Source organism: Coenobita brevimanus, chromosome 65, assembly GCF_032717465.1.
Source record: "Coenobita brevimanus isolate Jiangsu-jjx chromosome 65, ASM3271746v2, whole genome shotgun sequence".
NCBI classification, from domain to species: Eukaryota; Metazoa; Arthropoda; class Malacostraca; order Decapoda; family Coenobitidae; genus Coenobita; species Coenobita brevimanus.
Window position 1 is genome coordinate 21,554,123 of NC_137018.1, and position 21,748 is coordinate 21,575,870.

At 43.5% G+C, this 21,748-nt stretch overlaps 1 protein-coding gene across 1 annotated transcript in view; it reads left to right on the top strand.

Annotated features, from left to right (window-relative positions):
- The first annotated feature begins 4,098 nt into the window (after positions 1–4,098).
- The window catches only part of Bin1 (histone deacetylase complex subunit SAP18), a 153,962-nt gene continuing 136,312 nt past the window's right edge, over positions 4,099–21,748 (top strand). Inside the window, exon 1 of the mRNA XM_080276418.1 lies at positions 4,099–4,173. Coding sequence (XP_080132544.1) covers positions 4,102–4,173 — 72 coding nt within the window. The 5' untranslated portion in view covers positions 4,099–4,101. The remainder of the gene's footprint in view (positions 4,174–21,748) is intronic.

The following is a 21,748-nucleotide window of genomic DNA, read 5'->3' on the forward strand; positions in this document are numbered from 1 at the left end:
CCCTCACAAACTCGCACTCCACTTCACTGGACCCCACACCATCACTCGCGTCCCCAGCCCCTATCAAGTCACTGTTAACTCCCATGGCGCCCCTTGCACCCTCTGAAACCGGCACGTGTGCCCCTTCGGTGCTCCTACCCCCCACCGCCTCAGCCCCACACCCCATCCTGCCCCCTACCCTGGCGCCACTCCCCCTTCTACCTACAAATGCAACATCTCCTCTCCATCCCCCTCCCCCTCCCCTACCACTTCCGCCTCCCTGGCCGCCACGCTGCATCACACCTCACCTGACAACTCACCTGCACCACCAACATCCCGCCGCTCCTCCACCCCTTCCCTACCCGCCACCCCCTCTCCCGCGCCCAGCACCATGTGTCCCGCCCTCACCCCCACACGTCCACCTCCCTCCTTACCCACCGCCACCCCCACCCCATCCAGTCTCCTGCACCTCCACATCCCCACTCCTCACTCCCCACACCCCTCCTCAACCACCTCCCCCCCAACAACACGTTCCCCATGCGCCTCACGTCTACGCCAACCCTGCACACCGACATTACCATCCACACCAACCCTCAAAACAACCACCACCCGCTCCAGCTGCCTCTCCTGCTCACCCGCCCGATATACCCACTGCCCCACCCCACCCGTCTCGCCGCGAAATCACACTCCCACCCCTGACCTAAACCATCTCACCCTCATTCTAAATCAGGCCCAAATCCCAGCCACGTACACTCCTCAGAGACATCACGCCGCATTACCCCGGCATAAAATCCGACTCCTAACTTCTGTCTCAAGCATTCAGCACCACACCACACCACAGGCAAAAACCTTCAACATGAGGATACGGCGAGCTGTATGGGCACCATCACTTGGACGCAACCAACGAGTCCGAGGACTACACCACCTCCTCCAACTCCTCCACTACCACATCCACCCTCTTCCTCACCTGTGACCAGAGAAGGACAAGAACAATGCCGCCACAGCCTGGCATGCCCTCCTCCAACATTTTCAACCGATGTATGCCACCCACGATACGCAAGTCTACCACCTCTGGTCATGGGGACGTGACTTTTTCCCAGCGGACAGTCGTAAAATGCAGCATAGTGCCCCCTGGAACACCCAGCCACCCCCACAAGAAATACAGCATAGTGCCCCCATGAACTCCCGGACACTCCCACAAGGAGCCCACGGACGAGCAGCAGCAGCGCGCCGGGACTCTGTGCGACAACGGCCTAAGTCAGCCCTGGCCGCGGGCCCCTATGACCCGGAGCCTGCCCGCTGTCGCCATAGCAGGAATATTGCACTACCTTCTGGGCGAGCCTTCACCAACCAGCTAAGGGGTGGAGCTGCCTATCCAGCTCCTGCCAGCACCCCAAAAGAGACGACCTGTAGCCGCTCTGAAGGTGTCTTCCTCTTTGAGATGGCCTATAGCCGCTTGCCCCTCGCTAAGGAAGTGGCCAGTAGCCGTCCTGAGGGTAATAAGGAGACGGCCAGTAGTCACTCCCGCCTTCGCCAAGAGACGACTTGTGGTCACTCTGAAGGTGTCCTTCCGGAGACGGCCGGTAGCCGCTCCCACCTTCATCAGACGGCTAGTAGCCGCTCCCACCTTCGTCAGACGGCCAGTAGCCGCTTGTCCCATGCTAAGGAGATGGCCTGTAGCTGCTCTGAGGGTAACGAGGAGATGGCCGGTAGCTGCTCCCGCCTTCGTCAGACAGCCAGTAACTGCGCCGAAGGTGTTCTCCCTGAGTCAGCCTGTAGCCGCTCTACACCCCTCCTGCAGGAGTCGGCCTGTAGCTGCTCCCACCTTCGTCAGACGGCAGCTGCTCCAAAGGTGTCCCTGGGTTTGCTGGCAGACACTCACCCTCTCAGGCCACGGCCAGTAGCCAGGCCTTAGCGACTTGTAGCCGCGCCCCTAGGAAGCCATGGCCAGTAGCCAGGCCCTACAGCAGGAAGTGGCCAAGAGCCGCCTAAGCTTGACGCTTGTTCCCCAACCCCCAGTGCAGAGGGCGTACAGGAGTATTGGAGAGGCCCTGTAGTCTCCTCTGGCCTCTGCTCCCTACGATTGGCTCAGGAGGAGACCCACCTGACAGACCCTGATGCAGACTGGTGCTGCAGCGCCCTCCTGTCGGCGCCGACCAGCCCTGGGGACTGCAGTCCTCGGGAACCCCAGACCCTCCCCAGAACGCCCAGGTGGGAACTCCTTACGCCGAGACGGCAGAGGACCTCCCCCTCCGTCAGGAGCCCGAACGACCGGTTCAGGCAATTGTTCGGCCCCAGTCCTGAGGGCCGCACCCGTCCCCAGCCCTGAGAGTACGGGCCTCTTCGCCACCCGTAGCCTCGAACGAGAGCAAACGCCCCTGCGCGTGATCCCGTGCCCCATGAGCACGGAGACTCCTGGTGGTGCCCAGCTCCGTCACTAGCGGAGCAGCATTGCCCCTCAGCCGCACCCTTGGCGCCAGATGAACCATAGTGACTGTGTAATAATAGTGATCGAGCAGTGCCGAGGTGGAATAGTGAATTGACAGTGATAGACCTAAGTGTTAGAAAGAAGAATAGACACAGTGAACTGCTATACAGTAATGAGATAAACACCAGGGCCGTGGAGTAAGTGACGGGAATTGACCAAAAGTAACTTACAAGTAGAAAATAACAAAGTGAACACACTACCATTAGACTCTATCTCATACTACCATGATCACAATTAGACCCCTGTGCCTTACACCCCCCCTCCTTCTTGGTGAGAAATAGCTCTAGCATCTCCACTCGCTTAAAGGCCGTGGACCACTCTAATTTAGAACATTCCGCCTCCAGTATTGTTTTCACTGTATTCCCAAACAGTATCCTGCGAGATACTACTAACCTTATCTAGTTATAAGAGTTTATGATCACCCAGAATATCGTGTCTGTAACATCTGCTGATTCCCTTGTCTGACCGAGTAATACACGTGTAAGGTTATCGCCTGGAGTTTTTGTGTCCTACCTCTCTCCTATTTGTCTAAGCTCCGGTCTAGAAAGAGAACCCCGCTACACACTAGGCGTTTACGAGACAGGAAGCCGGCCCTTAAAACACCTAGCATTACAATAACCACTGCTTTGTGAAAGTATTTGAATCTGAGTGCTTTTGTTTCAATATGGTGGCCAAAACCACACGCTCGCGGCGGAGATAGCTTCTTCATACTATAGAGCTCTACTGCATCCGAAGCCCGCGCCTTTTGAAATCAGCCGATGACTTCGAAAAAACATAGTGTCATAGTCCATTGCGCAGCTAAAAATATATTTCCATTGGCCACTCCTCAGCATCTGCAAGCAACAGTGAATCAGAAACAGCAAGCATTACCACGGTGGAGGCGACGATTGCGGGTGTTTCAATGTGGCGGCCAAAGTCACACACTCGCTGCGGAGATTGCCCCGCCATATTATAGAGCTCAGTGGTTTTTATCCGTTTCCCACATGACATACAGCCTTTGTGTTTTGCTTCGTTTAATTTAGCCATTTCGCTTTTTCTTAGTCCGGAAAATTTCAGTTATTTAAAGCTCAGCACAGCACATCCAGGGAGTTTTGTTGTATTTTCATCGAAGAAAATGAATAAGGAGGAACTTTATATTTGCACATAGTAAAAGAAATTTCCTTTTTTGTTACTCTTAAAAACTACTACATACCATTGAATGCCCAAAATCCCTAGGTTTCTAAGAATTTAAGGGAGGGCGTCTCTCCGTCCCTACTTCTTGGAAAATAGGTTTAGGCAAGTAGGGACATGTTTATATAGGAAATGAAAACAATTTAATAGGACAATTACTGTTTAGTGAAGAAAATATAGGAAGAACAAAAGACTATTTACATCATATATGGAGGAAAAGAGAGAAATTAAGGAAAGACGAATACGTTAACAAATAGCAAAGAATAGGAAAAAAAAAATACAAAACAAAACAAAACAAAAGACACGAGCAAAACACGAGAAAAATAATAAACTAGAAAAATGAATTGACAAGAGGAGTGCCGATGAAAAGGCAATACTCCTCACCTATCAACTGACCTGAACTGATGTGGCCGGGGTTGGCAACACTGCTGGCTGTAAACACTAAACATACACACACGCAGAAGATGGCGTCGACGCTGGAGAGCAAAGTAGAGGAGCGGAAAGATAATAATGAGAAGACTATTGACAGAGAAAAAGTAAGGGTTGGAAACGTGAAGATATTATGTAGGCGAAATCTTGAGGATTAAGTAGGTAGTGGAACGATGATTTTGCTTCTGTAAACAAGGTACCTGTAAAGTGTAAGGTCTTGGACGATACTCGGCCAACCGCTTGTTGTGGGAAATTGCACTTGAAACCTGGTAAGCGTCCTGTATCTGTCTATCTGTTGCCAGGCGCCTTAATCTAATTAATTGTTTATATTTGCATGATTTTGTTGTTACTGCCGTAAAAGCCGACTGGGCGAGTAACAACGTTTAGTTGAAATTATATAGAGTTGTTAAGGTTGCTATAACATGGGCAGAGTTAATGATTTAGTGATGCTGTTTGGGTTTAGCCATGGTCTGGCATTTGTATAAATAGAGTTTCATAAGGTAATTTTGCAGTTTTAACCCAAAATAACTCGAAGTCAAATGGCCACCCCTTGCGGGATTTTGGCGTCTGGCAATAGATAGGTAGACCTTTAAGACCAGTGCTAGGTAAATGATTGATTCTTTACCAAACAGGTGCGACCTTTATGTTTTGGTAAACGTGCTTTATTATAAACAGTAGAATAATTCTAGTAGATCTTCTTCCTGATTATCTTATATTTTCTGATTATTTCTGAGATGGTAAAGAAACATTTCATGCGAAATCTGTTTCCCCATTGTTTTAAGCTATGGTCCACTGTATCCACTGAAGGATAAGTTTGACGGTGGTCGAGGTCGGACATGTCTAAGAGAGCTCTGGCATATTGCCCATTATGTACCTGTTGTGCCCATATTTTTACTAGTTTGTGCTGAGAATAGTGAAGATGAGTGCAAGTAAGGTCCAAACATTAGTTAGACAAGCTGGGAGAAAGGAGAAAGGTGTGGATGCAGGAGAAAAAATCGTCATAAAACCCAGTCAAGGTGATCAGCTGACTGAGAAGCAAGATGGAGGTGCAGGTAAACAAAGAACCAACAAATGTCCAGGATGCAACGCTATAGTCCTTCGGTCAGAAAAAGCCTTGGGATGTGACTTAGGTGAAATGTGTCACCACATCAAATGTGAAGATGTAAGTGAGACTGTATGAGTTTCTAAAGGAGAATAATGCCATCTCTATTCACTGGTATTGCTCTAAGTGCAATGTGGTAGTAGGTAAAGTGGTCTCTCATATACCTGTATCCAAACTTTCAGTCAAGCAGGATAAATTGAGGAAAGAATGGATACTCATGAAAGTGATGTTTCTGAGGGCTATAGAACAATAAAAGAGGAGATGGTTAATAGCAGTGTCAGCATTAGCCAGGAAGTTGCTAACCAGGTGGAATCCATTAAAGGAAACATACTTGAGGAAGTTAAGGAAGAAATGAGTCATGAAGTGAAAGAAGGTATTAAGAGTGAACTCGCAGGTGTTAAATTGATTTGTCTCGCACATATAGAGATGTGGCACAGGAGGAAGCAGAGAAATTAAGTATTCGTCAAGCACAATCCCTGCAAGCCGGAAAAGATGTAACTCAGGTGGTTCAGAATAGGATGGATCAAGTGAATAATTTAGTATTGTTCAACATACCTGCTCGGTGAAGAAAGGTATAAATAAGAAGTGAAAAAATTGAGCATGATAAGATGGTATTTATATACTGAAATATGTGAGGAAATGAATTTGTCATGTTCTGGAGGATTGGGCAATACACTGAACCCAGTGTGATGGGACAAGAGAAAAAGCCCAGGCCTATGCTGGTGACTGTTCAGAGAGGCCTAAAAAATAGAATACTGTCAAGGGTATACAAGTTGAAAACTGCCAAGAATTCAGTGTATCGGAAAGTGAGCATTACACAAGACATGACGAAAGTTGAAAGAAAGACTGATGCAAATCTAAGAAAGGAAGCAAGGGATAAGAATGAGGGGGAAAGGAAGTCAGGAAATTTTTATGTAGTTTGAGGAGATCCATGGAACCACTACATCTTGAAGGTGAGGAGGAGGGAATTTGGTGAGGCACCTTAGGATCGGGAGAACAAAGAAGGAGTCAGCAGTCAGTAAGAAATGAAAGTAACAATGTCTGTTTATCTATCTATTGCCAAACGCCATAATCTCGTAAGGGGTGGCCATTGGACTTTGAGTTATTTGTTTTATGGGGAGGGGCACTAATCCTCCACCAACCCACTTGCTGACATGTAGAGAACACTTATGGTTTGGTTATATGGTTACCACCCAGCGATGTAAATGGTTTCTAGGCATACAGAAAACCGTTTGGCTTGTCACACAATGTAAAGCCACCTGTAAAGGAAAGAAAAGCAATAAGAAGTGACAGGAAAGATGGGAGAAATAGGAAGAGAGGAGGGCAGGCACAGAAAAATAATGATACAGGCTAAGGAAGAAGTAGGCAGCACTACATCAAGTGAGTGGATGATGGTTGCCACCACCTACGACACTAGATGTAAAAATATCACAGTTACGTTTAGTAATGTAGATGTACTTACTGTAGATATGCTAAATGAATTAAAAACTAGGATTAAGGATATGGATTTTCCTCCACATGTGAGAGTAATCAGGAGGATGGATGGTGAACTTGTTGAACGAAAGGCAATGATAAACTACGTGTGTGTGGATGAGCGAATGAGAAGACAAGTGTTGGATGCAAGAGGGTGGGGGAATGGAGTCTTGGACCATCACTTAGTGATGGCCAAGGTGAAGCTGCAAAGAAAATGGTTGAGGAGACGAAGGGGAAGACAGGAGGAAACAGCTCCTGTGAGAAGAGTGGAGAATTTGCAATATAGTGAGAAAATGGCAGAGTATAAGAGCATAGTACAAGAAAGATTGGGAAGATACGAGCTAGAGCAGATGGAAGGAGTGGAAGACGTATGTAAGATATTTACTGAAGAGATAGGCGCAGCGTGTGAGGTGGTTTGTGGAGTGAGGAGGAGATGCAAAGGTGTACAAGGGACAGCATGGTGGAATGATGAGGTGAAACGACCTGTGGAACAAAAGAAGAAGGCATATAGTGAATGGTTAGCGAGTAGAGGTAGGGGAGAAGATGAGAGAGAGAAGAGAGAGAGATATGTGAGTAGGAGAAGGGAGGTGAAGAGACTGGTGAAGGAGAGTAAGAAGAAAGTGGATGAAGAGTTTGGAAGGAATATGAGTGTGAAATGGAGGGAGAGTAAGAAATTGTTTTGGAAGGAGGTAAAGAAAGTAAGGCAGTGTGAAAGGGGAAATAGTAGGGGAGTGAAAGATAGGAATAATAGATTGTTGGTGGAGAAGAGAGAGAAATTGAGGAGATGGAAGGAGCACTTTGAGGATTTGTTGAATGTAGAGAGTGACAGCAGTGCGAGTATAAGTGGTTGGGGAATGGCTGGGAGAAGGAGAGATGAGAGGAGGGAGGAACAGATCAGTAGGACGGAAGTAGTGGAAGCAATGAAGAAGATCAAGTTGGGGAAGGCCCCAGGAATTGATGGAGTGTGTGGTGAAATGCTGAGGTATGGGGATGAGATTGTTGTGGAGTGGATATGGAAGTTGTGTAGATTGGCTTGGGAAGAGGGAAGGGTTCCAAAGGACTGGAAATCAGGTATAATTGTTCCTTTATACTGCATGATAGAAAAAGGGGAGAGAGAAGTATGTGGTAACCATAGGGGTATTTGCCTTCTTAGTGTGACTGGTAAAATATATGGTAGTATACTCATTGATAGGGTTAGGCATATGGCAGAGGAGCTAGTTGGAGAAGAACAAGGGGGATTTAGGAAGGGAAAAGGGTGTGTATATCAGATATTTGTTCTCAGATGTTTAGTGGAGTAGTATTTAGAGAAGGGAAAGTGTATGCCGCCTTCATGGACTTGGAGAAAGCTTATGACAGAATAGATAGGCAAGGTATGTGGAAGGTATTAAGAATATATGGAGTGGATGGGAAATTGTTGAATGCTGTGAAGAGTTTGTACGAAGGAGCTAGGGCTACGGTGTGAGTGGATGGTGAGCTGTGTGAATTTTTTTAGCTCAATGTGGGGCTGAAACAGGGTTGTGTGATGTCTCCATGGCTGTTTAATATATACATGGATGGGGTTGTAAAGGAGGTGCAGGGTAGGGCAGTGGATGTGGAGGTGGCTCTAATGAATGAGGGTGAGATTTGGAAGATTCCGGTGTTGTTGTTTGCTGATGATACAGTATTGCTGAGTGAAAATGAATGGGAGTTGCAAGGTTTGGTGAATGAATTTGGGACAGTGTGTAGGAGGAGGAAGCTGAAAGTTAATGTAAACCAAAGTAAAGTTATGGTGTTTGAGAGGAATGAAGTCACAGAATGTACAGTGAGGTTGGATGGTGAGGATATGGAGAGTGTGAGTGCATTCAAGTACTTGGGTAGTGTGATGAGTAAGGATGGAACTTTGGGAGTTGAAGTGCGTGAAAGGGTACAGCAGGGAAGGAAGGTTGTTGGTTCACTGAAAGCAGTGATGAGAAATAGGGAAGTGAGTATGGAAGTTAAGAAGTCACTGCATGATAGTATTGTGATCCCTACCCTGACGTATGGAAGCGAGGCGTGGACCTTGCAAGAGGGGAACAAGTCAAGAGTGAGAGCAGTGGAAATGAGTTACTTGAGAGGAGCTTGTGGAGTGACATGGAGGGACAGGTTGACGAATGAAGAAGTGAAGGAATGTTGTGGGGTGGATGTGAGAAGATTAGGAGAAGTACACTGAGGTGGTTTGGACATGTGGAGAGAATGGAGAATGAAAGACTGACTAAGAGGGTGTATGTAGGTGAGGTAGAGGGAGGGGTAGACCGAGGATGAGGTGGAGGGATGGAGTTGAGAGGTATATGAGGGAGGGGGGGTGAGCTGGGGGGAGGGTAGTCAAATGGTGGGTGACAGAGCGACTTGGAGGCGTTTTGTCTGTGGCCACCCTTTGCGGGATTAGGGCGTCGGGCTATAGATAGATAGATAGATAGATAGTGATTGCCTTACAGAAGGTAAAATCTAAGAATTTTAGAGCTGAGAGATTATTAGTAGAATTTCACATTGAAGGATATGATATACTTGATAAAAATGTTTCACAGGGTGGTGAAGGAAGAGGGCTGCTATTCTATGTACAACAAGGAATCTTTTATGCCTCTGTTGTGTTTGAGAAAAGTTTTTGTGAATATATTGATGTTAAAATGAAAAGCGACAATGGTGATATGCTTATTTTATCAATATATAGAAGCCCAATAGTGACACAGTGAACAGTGGTAATTTTCTGGAGCATATGCAAGAAATCAGCAACTATAAAGGTGCTAGAAACAAAGTTTTGATAGAAGATTTTAATGTGCCAGGAATAAATTGGGAGAACTGTGCTGTATCAGTTACTGAGGAAACCTTTTATTATGAACTAGTTGAAAAAGTAAGGGACTGCTACCGTACTTTACACAGCTTGTTCAGGATATAACAAGATTTAGAGGTAATGTACAGTACAAGGAAGTAGTTTAGATCTTATATTTACTGATGATGAATGTTTGGTGGGTAATATAATAATAACAGTTCCATTGGGAAGGAGTGATCACAGATTTATTCTGTTTAAGTGTGATGTAAAACAGTATGAGCGAGAATGTAATAATGCTAGATGTCTCTATGAGAAAGGAAATTAGCTATGAAGAACTGAATAGAAAGTTGAATATAAATTGGACACAGTATTTAGATACGGGACACACAACATGGATGAGATGTGAAAAAGATTTCTATACAAGTTTCAAGAGGCAATCAGTGAATGCATACTATGCAGAGAATTAAAGGTACAGTTGGCCATGGGAAGCAAACAAACTGTGACTTACCCATGAGTGGAAAACTATGGAAAAAGAAAAAAGGAAAGCAAAGGTTATGGGAAAGGCTGAAGAAAATGAGAAAGGACAATAGAGATATGGATAGAAAATATGGTGAAGTGCTACTAGAGTATAAGTGAACGAATAATCAGGTGAGGAAGGAAAGTAGAAAGGAGATGAAGAATAAAGCAACATAGCAAGGAACATTAAGGATAACCCAAAAGTATTTTGGAAGTATGTCCAGTCCAAGACAAAACATAAATCAAACATATCTGACCTAGGGCCTATGTACTAATGAGGAGGAGAAGAACAAAACTAGCGACCACAAGGAAATGGCAGATATTTTGGTCAAATACTTTAGCAGTGTCTTTACAAGAGATGAAGGGGATATCCCTACAGTAACAAGAAAACAATTTCCAGTACTGGAAATTGCGGAGATTACAAGGGAGGATGTAAGGAAAGAAATTAATAAACAAGCAAAATAAATCACTGGGGCCTGATGGAATACATCCCTGAATTGTTAAAGAGGTAGTGGAAACTATACTGGACCCACTACAAATCATACTTGATCATTCAATAAGGAGTCATCAAATCCCCCAAGATTGGAAGAGAGTGAATATTACGGCTAATTATAAGAAAGGGGACAGGAACGACCCAGGGAATTATAGACCAGTTAGCCTGATAAGTATCATCTGCAAAATCTTGGGAGTCCTTGGTACGAGGAAAAACTATGAAGCATACAGAAGGAAACAAGCAATTTAGTGAAAAACAGTGTGGGTTTATATCTGGAAGATCAACAGTACTACAATTAATAAAAGTTATTGATGAATGGACAAAAATACTGGATGAAGGTGGGGCCATAGACATTGCATACTGTGACTTTATGAAAGCTTCTGATACATTATCACATCAGCGATTATTGCAAAAAATCATAGGATATAACATTACAGGAGATATACTCGGTTGGATAAAGGCATTTTTGAGTGACTGGCAACAGAGGGTGATAGTTAATGGTGTGGCTTCCGCCTGGAGTGAAGTAGTGAGTGGTGTTCCACAGGAATCTGTGCTGGGACTGCCATTATTTGAAATATTCATAAATGATTTGCCTGATGTAGTAAGGAACTGCGATGTCTATCTCTATGCTGACGATGCTGTGATTTTTAGAAAAATTTATGATGACGATTTTAACAAGATGGAAGAGGATATAGTAGTAATCAGAAAATGGTCTCAAGAATTCCACCCCCAAAAATGCAGTTATATGAAGATTGGAAGGACAAATTTTGAAAAAAGAAAATATAAAATGGAGGAAGAAATGAAAGAAATACATTCCGAAAAAGACCTGGGTGTGGTGACTGATACGGTAGTGACTTAAGTTTCTCAGAACATACGGCAGAGAAAATAAATAAAGCAAACAAGATTGTGGGCCTCATAAGAAGAACATTCAGTGCTCTGAATGAAGAAATCTTTAAACCTCTGTTTACTGCCCTAGTTAGACCACATATTGAATATGCTAATCTAGTTTGGTGTCCTTATAAGATGAAAGATATTGAGGCGATAGAAAACATACAGCAGAGGGCGATGATGCTGATTCCTGCTCTATGAGATTTGTCGTATGAGGAGAGGTTAAAGAAGCTGGATTTACCCACTTTGGCTTATAGACACATAAAAGGTGACATGATAGAGGTTTTAAAATTTTAAGAGGCGTTTATGATAAGGAGGTGCGCAGAGGTATTTTTATCCAGCAAGACTCGGCCACAGGAGGACATAACAAGAAGATCTATAAACAACGAGCAAGACTGAACATCAGGAAACATGCTTTCTGTAACAGGGTAATTAATGTATGGAATGGTCTTCCTGATTCAGTGGTTAGTGCAGAGTCAGTGATAGATTTTGAAAAGAAATTAGATTATGGGCCAATCAGGATAAAAAATATAATTATAGAGTATGTTTGGAGTATAGTCGCCTCGACCACCTGGGTGACATGACTAGCTTGAGTAGTAGGGAGCTGGATGTACAGGCTTAGAGGAAGCCTCCATCCAGAAGACATCTGTGAGTACCGGTATGGTATCAGCTCATTTGACTCAACAGGATAATGGTGGAAGAGACTGTCCTAATTTACCGTAAGTGTTCAGGTGACGAACATCATCCACTCACTTGATGTAGTGCTGCCTACTTCTTCCTTAGCCTTTATCATTCTTTTTTTGTGCCTGCCCTCCTCTCTTCGTATTTCTCCCATCTTTTCTGTCACTTCTTATTGCTTTTCTTTCCTTTACAGGTGGCTTTACATTGAGTGATAAGCCAAATGGTTTCCTGTAAACCAAGAAACCATTTACAGTGCTGGGTGGTAACCATATAACCAAACCATACATGCTCCCTACGTGTCAGCAAGTGGGTTGGCGGAGGGTTAGTGCCCCTCTCCGTAAAACAATAACTTAAAGTCAAATGGCCACCCCTTACAGGATTATGGCATCTGGCAATAGATAATAGATAGATAGTTTAACTAAACCTAACCTAACCTAGCTTAGCTGTACCTACCTTAATAATTTCATGTAACTTAACCTAACCCAGTATCGATTTGGGAAACAAAAAGTAATTTGAGTACGTTGAGTAAGACAGGCAATCATAGGTCTCGTAAAGTGGGGTGACCGGACGATTTTTACCTATTCTAAGTCTCAACATGTTAAGTTTTAACAAGATTATTTCTTGCATGAATGTGTGGCTTAAGAACGTAGCTTTATTGTGAGACAGATGAAAAAAATTCAGGCCTCCGCTTGTATTTAAAAAAAATATTTATAATGCTGTCCGAAGTCATAATCGATGTGGGGTAACTTCGGACTGGGGTGGGGTGACTTCAGACAGTTAATGCTTTTGCCCTTTAAATGGGAGTGCGTTATTTGGCAATGGTTTCGGACACTGCTGAGGTGACTTCGGACACTGACGGAAGTTTTTAAAAAAAGAAACTGTGAAAAACATATTTTTGTAACCCCTATAGAACTAAATAAAGATTATAATTTATTTTGCACTCCTTTTCTCACACTGAAGACATACACATATGTCTGTTTGAAATAAAGCCACGTAAGTGTTTATCACAATTGAATTCTGGTACACAGAATGTGTAGGAACATTTCTAACTTAAAGAAATATATGATTTTCTTTGTGAAATACATGTAATGATGCCTTGAAAATGTAAGGCACACCTGTGACACAACTTCTAATAATAATAAAAGTGATATTCTTGAGATAAAGCAAATAAATCTTAATTAGGTATATATAAGTATCACAAGTAACACCAGACTTAACACATTACAGCCTGAGTAATTTATGGCTCATTGTGCCATTTTGCTATAGTAATGATATGCGAAATTAAAGCCCGTAAATTACACAGATATTTGTGTCACATGATTATCACTTTTCTTATTCATCCCCTTCTTCTACATCTATTAATCTAAACTTACTGATCATGTTGAGCCTCATTACCCAATAATTCTCTCTCTCTCTCTCTCTCTCTCTCTCTCTCCACATTGAATATCATACGACATTTTTTGTCAGGTGTTGGCTCTGGCAGTTTTTTAACAATGTCATCCTTGTCTACAACACTGCAATCATCTATGGTAGGGTTAATGAACGCGTTATGTGTTCCATTGACATGTTTGAGAAAACGCTCAATGTAATAATTCTGTCACAAAGGTATTTCTCTTCTACTGATGACAGCACAGTCAGTCCACCAGCTGCTTTGCTGTGCTTTCCCTTTAGATAGTCATATAAGGTACTTTTACTTAAGTTCCATTTTGTAGCTGCCTTATGCACACTCAGGTGTTTTTTTTCAATGTCATCTTTGGCTTTTTTTTTTATGCAGTCTTTATATACTTTGCTGGTATAGTCCTCTTTTCACTTTGCACTTTTGGGACGTATTTCTTAGGCATTTTGGCTCAGTAAAAGAAAGACAACTTTAATATACAGTAATTTCACTTAGTAATGCTCAGCAAGCATCCCCCAAATCATGTCAACATCTGTCGCCTTACATAGTTAAGGTTTCTTAAGAAGGGAGCAAGTGACAGATGTTGTCAAGATTGAAAGGATGCTTGCTATGTATAGTTAAGTAGAAGTACTGTCTGTGTGCCTCTGTGTGTCTGCGCATGCACACACCCAGGTTGGAAGTTATATTTTTTTCCTTTCCCTGTCCGAAGTAACCCCAGATCATGTCCGAAGTAACCCCATTAAGTCTAACAAAAGAAGAAAATTTACTGTTAGGCCTGTGGACCTTGAACTATGGACACTGAGGCCAAAGTAACTGTATGTATGGTATTGCAAATGTTTTTGCAACATTCTGGCAATAGTCATATGTCTTCACACCTTCCCATCCTTTACGCTTAATAGAAGTTTGACTGATGCAAAAAAGCATGCCTTTTTTTGTGACGTATTCAGTGAATAGGCTATTTACACAAATTGTGTAAATGGGATTACATTATTATTTTATCTAACTTATAGCTACAACATTCCTCTTCAATAATACTCGTATTTTTTTCACAACCAGATTTTCATTTCTCTGTATTTTAATTGGTTTACATTTTTTCCTGAAATGTCCGAAGTCGTCCCCAAGTCCGAATTCACCCCACTTTACGGTACCATACAGCTTAAGAAATGTGATGATAAAAACAATGGAAAATTTTTTATCAGGAAGAGGTAATTTACCATTCTGAGAATAGTCAGGAAAATACTGTACAGAGAACACACTGAAGGAATTTATGAACTTAATTGATAAGCCCCTTCTACTGCTTCAAGTAAAGCATCTGTTTACCCATATTTTCTGTTGAAATGAGTCTGTCACAGGTTACTTGTTAGTTTTCCTGGATCACCATAGCTGCTGGGTATTTTTGTAAAATTACCTCTGAAAGCTATAAATGAGGATTTAGAACATATAAGTATTCCGCCGATGTGTACCAGTAGCTGGACATATCTGACATTCCTAATGCATTTTGTTCAAATTCCAAAAGTGGCTGTTAAAGGTTGAATTAGGTTTGGTTAAATTGTTTCCCATAGTTTTGGCATGGATACCGTATTAATGTTCTTTCCATGTGTACATTCTGAGTATGGTTAACACACTGAGGTTACACTCAATGACCTCGTCCAGGTCTTTTTCGGTCTGCCTCTTGCAGCCCTACCGCTAACGGCAACACTTCTCGCTTTCTGCACCCAGTTATCATCCCCCGTCCTCTCTACATGCCCAAACCATCTCAGTCTACCTCTCCTTATCACAACACCAAGTACACTCCAGTCCCATCTTATCTCTTAACTCTTCGATTGTAAACCTAGTCTCCCCCAGGCCTCGCACCCAGGGACACATTTCATATCCACCTAATCATTTTCATTCCTGTACGTTTGAGCCCGCAAGTATCCTCTTCCTTTACTGCCCAGGTCTCAGTCCCATACAGCAATACTCTCATAACACATGCCACATACAAAGATCCCTTAGCACAGAGGGAGAGTCCTCTCAGTGTCAGTAGAGGCAACAGCTCCCTGATCTTCTTCCAGCCACTCCTCACTCTAGCCACGGGGCAAGCTCCAACCCCACCTTCAACACATAACGTGTCTCCCAGGCAACAAAACTTTTTCACGCACTTGATAGACTCACCAGTAGGATCAGTCCTTTCATATCTGACAATTTGCACATGCTCCCGCTGATACATTGCCCACACAAAATTGGCATTATCTCGCAGTCTGCTTATAATACCTCTGCATCTCTTATGCACCCACTTATCACAAACACTGCACAAGATGGAATTATAGTACAGTAGGGTCCCCATTTATGTGACAGTTTGGTTGGCAAACAAGCATGAGTAGATGGAAAACATATAAATGGAACCACAGGCCTTATGGGAAAAATGGAGTTTGGTGGACAGACGATCTCCACTTTATGAGTTAGACTTATGATTACCTATTATATTCTCACTCACATGGGCATTACTACTCCTCCATTATAAAGAACAATGATATTTATTCAAACTAAGGTACAATAATAAACAAAGAACAATGTACAAATGGTTGTTTACCATAATTCTACCGAGTTACGGGGAAGGATGGGATTCCGTTGCTGTGGGCGAGGTTACTGCTCATCCACATCCTCTTTATTGCTATCACCTAACACTGCCCCAGAACACCTCATAGCATCCACCTCTTCAATGAGTCCTTCAAAATTGTGATGACTCACAACAGACATTTCATCATTATTCTGGTGTGATGGGCCTGGCCTGGTCTCGAACGGTGTGGCAGGCTGGGCTGGCTGGGCAAGACGAGCGAATTTTGTTGTTAGCTAATGTTTGCTTCCTCTCGTTCATTTTTTTCACGTGCTGTTCTTTGTAGAAGTGAAACGTGTTGTCAGTGGCATGAATCACTTCTGTTTTGTGAATGCTTGACTGCTCGTTTGCCATTAAGACATCCTTCAATACATCTACAGTTGCCAAGATAGCACAGATGTTTGCCATAGCGAGCTCTCCTCATGTGTGACCTGCCGGGGTTGTGGCTGATCCTGTAGACTGTCCTCGATTGCTGTAGCACTGATGATGTTTTCTGGAGTAGTCACTTCACCAGCTGCACTGCTATGTCCTCAAGAGTCACCTCACTAAACCTGGGAACCTGCCTTGCTGCCTATGGCTTGTGTAACACTGTCACCCAAGTTCTGCACTTGCCCACGCTGCTCACTAACTAGAACGAGACTGAGAGGCTTCTAGGCACGGTAAATTGTAGTATAACTGATCCTGTTCCATGCCTTAAGAAGATTATCCACTGCCTCCTTAATGGTGAACTGGCGCCAGAATTGGTGCACGCTCAGCACTTGGTGGTCAGCCTGGGGTAGTGGCTGAGGATCATCAACTTTCTCATCATCTTCAGCCTTGCGCTGAGGGTCGTTAATGTCAGCATCCTCGTCGGCCTGAGCGATGATTTGAATTTCTTCCCCACTCTCAGTTCCTGACCTCAGCAGCTTATAGACATGCATTTGATAAAGTGCTTTCACATTAGCAATGATTTCTTGATCTAATGGCTGGACCACACTTGTAGTATTAGGGGGAAGGAAAACAGTCTTGACATTGGGGTGAAGATCCAAAAGATAGTCAGAGTGGGCAGGGCAGTTGTCCATTATTAGCATAACTTGAAAGAGTATCCTCAACTGTTGACACTTTAACTTTGCATCCGGCACAAAACACAGCCAATCCTTGGTTGTTGATGAGTTCATCCAGCCATTCTGGGTTGCCCTTCGGTAAACAGGTGCGTTGCTCATGCCTCGTAGGTGCTTGAAACACATGGGATGCTTTGGTGTGTGTACCACCATAGGCTTGAATTTGTGGGTGCTAGTCAAGTTACAACAAAAGAGCAGTTATTCTAGACTTATCTGCTTTTCTGCCCTGAGCTTGCTTGATTTGTTTTGAGAGGTAGGTTTACTTTGGCATTTTTTTGTATTGTAATCCAGCTTCATCTATGTTATAAATGCAGTCAGGACTATAGCCTCCCTCGTTGATTAGCTCTTTCAGATAAGTAGAAAACGTCCCAGCTGCCATGCTGTCTGCTGAGGCACTCTCCTCAGTCAGCTTCACATTACGAATTCCTTTCCTTCCCAGGAAACGCTGTAACCACCCATTTGATGCAGTAAGCTTGCCTGGAGGGGAGTTCGACGTGCGACAGATAACTTGGTAAAATGCCTTAGCTTGCTGTTTAATTTGAAGCTTGTCCAGTGGTACCTCCTCTTGTTCTTTCCTCGATATCCAGATGTTCAGAAATCTCTCCATCTTTATCACTCGATCATCTGTAGTGTAACTGCGAGAGTCTAGGCCAAACAAGCCATAGGCCTTGATACTTTTCAAAATTTCCACCTTGTTCTTCCAAATTGCTTTCACTGATGATTCACCCAACCCAATAGCTGTACCGATGGCTGTATTACCCTCTCGTTTCTCTTTTCTCTCGATAACTTCTCTCTTCATCTTTAGAGTGATACTCTTATGTTTCCCTCCTCGACTTAGCAGCAGAATAGCAGCCAAACAATATGCAACTCAGCCTATGTGAAAGTAAGCGAAATTGTGCGACTGGCAAACAATCACGAGGTCAATGGAGAGCAAGCCAGGGGTAGACTGAGCACTATGTTCAAATGGCGGGAGTGGTGGAATACCGCCCAACTCTGAAACTGACTCACAAGCAGTGCAGTAGCTATGTGCAGCCAGCTGGCAGCAACTCCACTCATCCACTAGTGATGGGCGATACTCACTTTTTACGGTAATCGATTATTTTGATTACTTTTGTGGTCAGTAATCAATTAGTAATCGATTATTTTCTATTACTTCTACCTTAAAATAGATATTACATGAATATATTGGTAGAGAATAAAGTATAAAATTTTATGATCTTTGGTGAACTCTCTCTTTCTCTCTCTCTCAGCCAGGCGCCAGCCAGGCCACCACAGCCTCACATAAAATGATGGAGTGCACGCATGATTGTGTTTCTCCCTGAATTTAGGCCACTATGTGTAGCGAGCTGCATAAAATGAGTTAATTTCGCATAAACTGATAATTATTGAATGAATATTTTGCCGCTCGCATAAATGGAGAAACACATAAATGGGGGCCGTACTATACTTCCCACGTCCTTGTGGCAAACCGCACTTGGCCACTGTCCCTCTTCTTTGGCAGTACCACAACCAGCCCAAGATTCCATCAACTTTGTTTTATCTTCATTTGCTCTCAAGCCCTTGTGCCCCATACAGTCTCTCCACTTCCTGAATCTTTCCCCCACCTCCCTTTCATTCACAGCAATCAACACCAAATCATTGGCATACAACACCTCTGGTCCATTTCTTCCAGGTTATTGATGTCTAAATACTCTTTCCAGTTAATATTTATTTTCTATGTCAAGGCTATGTAATCAGCTTTCTCGGAGGTAAACCAGTCTTTTTCTTTCTCATTTTGGCAATTTCACATCATTTGAATGCATGCATAGTCACTTTTGCCTAATGGACTCATTATGCATATATCATCCATTAGACATTCGTCTTCAGAAAATACAAGATCTAGTATGTTTCCCCTGGTTCTACCCCTGTTTATTGTTATGTCGTGTACCTGCTGTATAAAGTCTGATCTTTTCAGCAAATTCATATCCTAAACTGCCCTCTCCTGATTGAACTGTAACGAATTCCCAGTCTATGCCTGCTGTAACTGATGTGATTCTCTGAACCAATATACAGTAGTTCGTCAATTTTTTTATGTAATAGAGCCAAAGGCATGTCCAGGTACAGTAATGACATTGTCTGGATAATGAACAATATCCCCCCTACTATACCCTGATCCTACCTACTGTATACCCAACCTCCAACCTGTACCTTACCCATTTGTACAGTAGCTACCTCTGCTTACTTTGGCAGTGTTTTCAGTCATTCAGGCATATGTAGACGTCGAAACACATCTCGGAATATCCAAAGTAATGCTAAACACCATGCAAACCACTGAAAACCTAAAAACACCCTACTGATACACTACTGAATGTGCAGCACCCCTTCTAATTTTGGCAGTCTTTTTTGGTCATTCTGACATTTTGACATCAGAACACACGTAGGAGTATCCAATATAATTTTTAACACCAAGAAAACCATGCAAAATAAAAAATATGTATCTGTTGCCGGACGCCCTAATCCCGTAAGGGGTGGCCAGAAAAAAATTGCCTCCTTGTCGCCCTGTCCCACGCCATTTCACTGCCCTGCTCCCAGCTCACACACCCCTTTCTCATATACCTCTCCACTCCATCCCTCCATCTCATCCTTGGGCTACCCCTCCGTCTCCCCTCCACCTCACTCACATACACTCTCCTCGTCAGTCTCTTCCTTTCCATCTTCTGCATGTGGCCAAACAACCTCATTGTGTTTCTCCTAATGCATTTTGTCACATACACATCCACACCACAATGATCCTTCACTTCCTCATTTGTCAGTCTGTTTCTCCATGTGACTCCACATGCTTCTCTCAAATCGCTTATTTCCACTGCTCTCACTCTTTACTTATGTCCCTCCAACGAGGTCCAAGTTCCACTTCCATATGTTAGAGTTGGTATAACAATACTGTCATGCAGTAACTTTTTCATTTCAATACTCACTTCCCTGTTTCTTATCACTGCTTTCAAAGAATCAACAACCTTTTTCCTTGTTGCACCCTTTCAAGCACTTCACCCTCTAAACTTCCATTCTTACTTATCACACTACCCAAGTACTTAAATGCACTCACATTTTCCATTTCCTCCTCATCCAACCTCACTGTGCATTTACAGACTTCATTTCTCTCGAATTGTTGAACATAGAGGTTGGAAGTAATGCGAGTATAAGTGGCTGGGGAATGGCTGGGAGAAGGAGGGAGGTGAGAAGACAGGAAAAAATCAGTAGGATAGAAGTTGTGGAAGCAATGAAGAAAGTTAAATTGGGGAAAGCCCCAGGAATTGATGGAGTGTGTGGTGAAATGCTGAAGCATGGGGGAGAGATAGTAGTAGAATGGATGTGGAAGATGTGCAGATTGGCCTGGGAGGAAGGTAGAGTCCCGGAGGATTGGAAGTCAGGTATAATTATTCCCTTGTACAAAGGAAAAGGGGAAAAAGAAGTGTGTGGTAATCATAGGGGCATTTGTCTTCTTAGTATAATAGGAAAAGTGTATGGTAGGATACTTATTGACAGAGTTAGAGAAAGAACAGATAAATTAGTTGGAGAAGAACAGGGAGGCTTTAGGAAGGGAAGAGGTTGTGTAGATCAGATATTCATTCTTAGATCTTTAGTGGAAAAGTTTCTAGAGAAGGGAAAGAAGTTGTATGCGGCTTTCATGGATTTGGAGAAAGCATATGACAGGGTGGATAGACAAGGATTGTGGAAAGTGTTAAGAATATATGGAGTAGATGGGAAGTTGTTGAATGCTGTGAAGAGTATGTATGATGGTGCGAAGGCTGCAGTGCGTGTGAATGGTGAACTAAGTGAATTTTTCTCTTTGAAAGTTGGGTTGAAACAGGGATGTGTCATGTCTCCATGGATGCTCAATCTGTACATGGAATGGGTAATAAAAGAGGTACAAGGTAGGGTAGTGGATGTTGGAGTGGCCGTGGTGAGAGAGGATAGTGTTTGGAAACTCCCTGTACTGTTGTTTGCAGATGATACTGTGTTGTTGTGTGAAGACGAAGGGGAGCTGCAAGGCTTGGTGGATGAGTTTGGGAGAGTGTGTAAGAAACGGAATCTAAAGGTGAATGTAGGGAAGAGTAAAGTGATGGTCTTTGAGAGATGTGAAGTCAGTGAATGTACAGCGAGGTTGGATGGTGAGGAATTGGAAAATGTGAGTACGTTCAAATACTTGGGTAGTGTGATGAGTAAGGATGGAGGTTTGGAGGGTGAAGTGCTTGAAAGGGTACAGGAGGGAAGAAAGATTGCTGGTTCTTTGAAAGCAGTGATAAGAAACAGGGAAGTGAGCATGGAAGTGAAAAAGTTACTATATGACAGTATTGTGATACCAACTCTAATGTATGGAAGTGAAGCTTGGACGTTGTTGGAAGGACACAAGTCAAGAGTGAGAGCAGTGGAAATGAGTTATTTAAGAGGAGCCTGTGGAGTCACATGGAGAGACAGGCTGACGAATGAGGATATAAAGGAGCGTTGTGGTGTGGATGTGGATGTGACAGGAAGCGTGAGGAGGAACACACTGAGGTGGTTTGGCCATGTGGAGAGGATGGAGGGTGAAAGACTGATGAAGAGAGTGAATGTGAGTGAGGTGGAGGGGGGAAGAGGGAGGGGGAGGCCAAGGATGAGATGGAAGGATGGGGTGG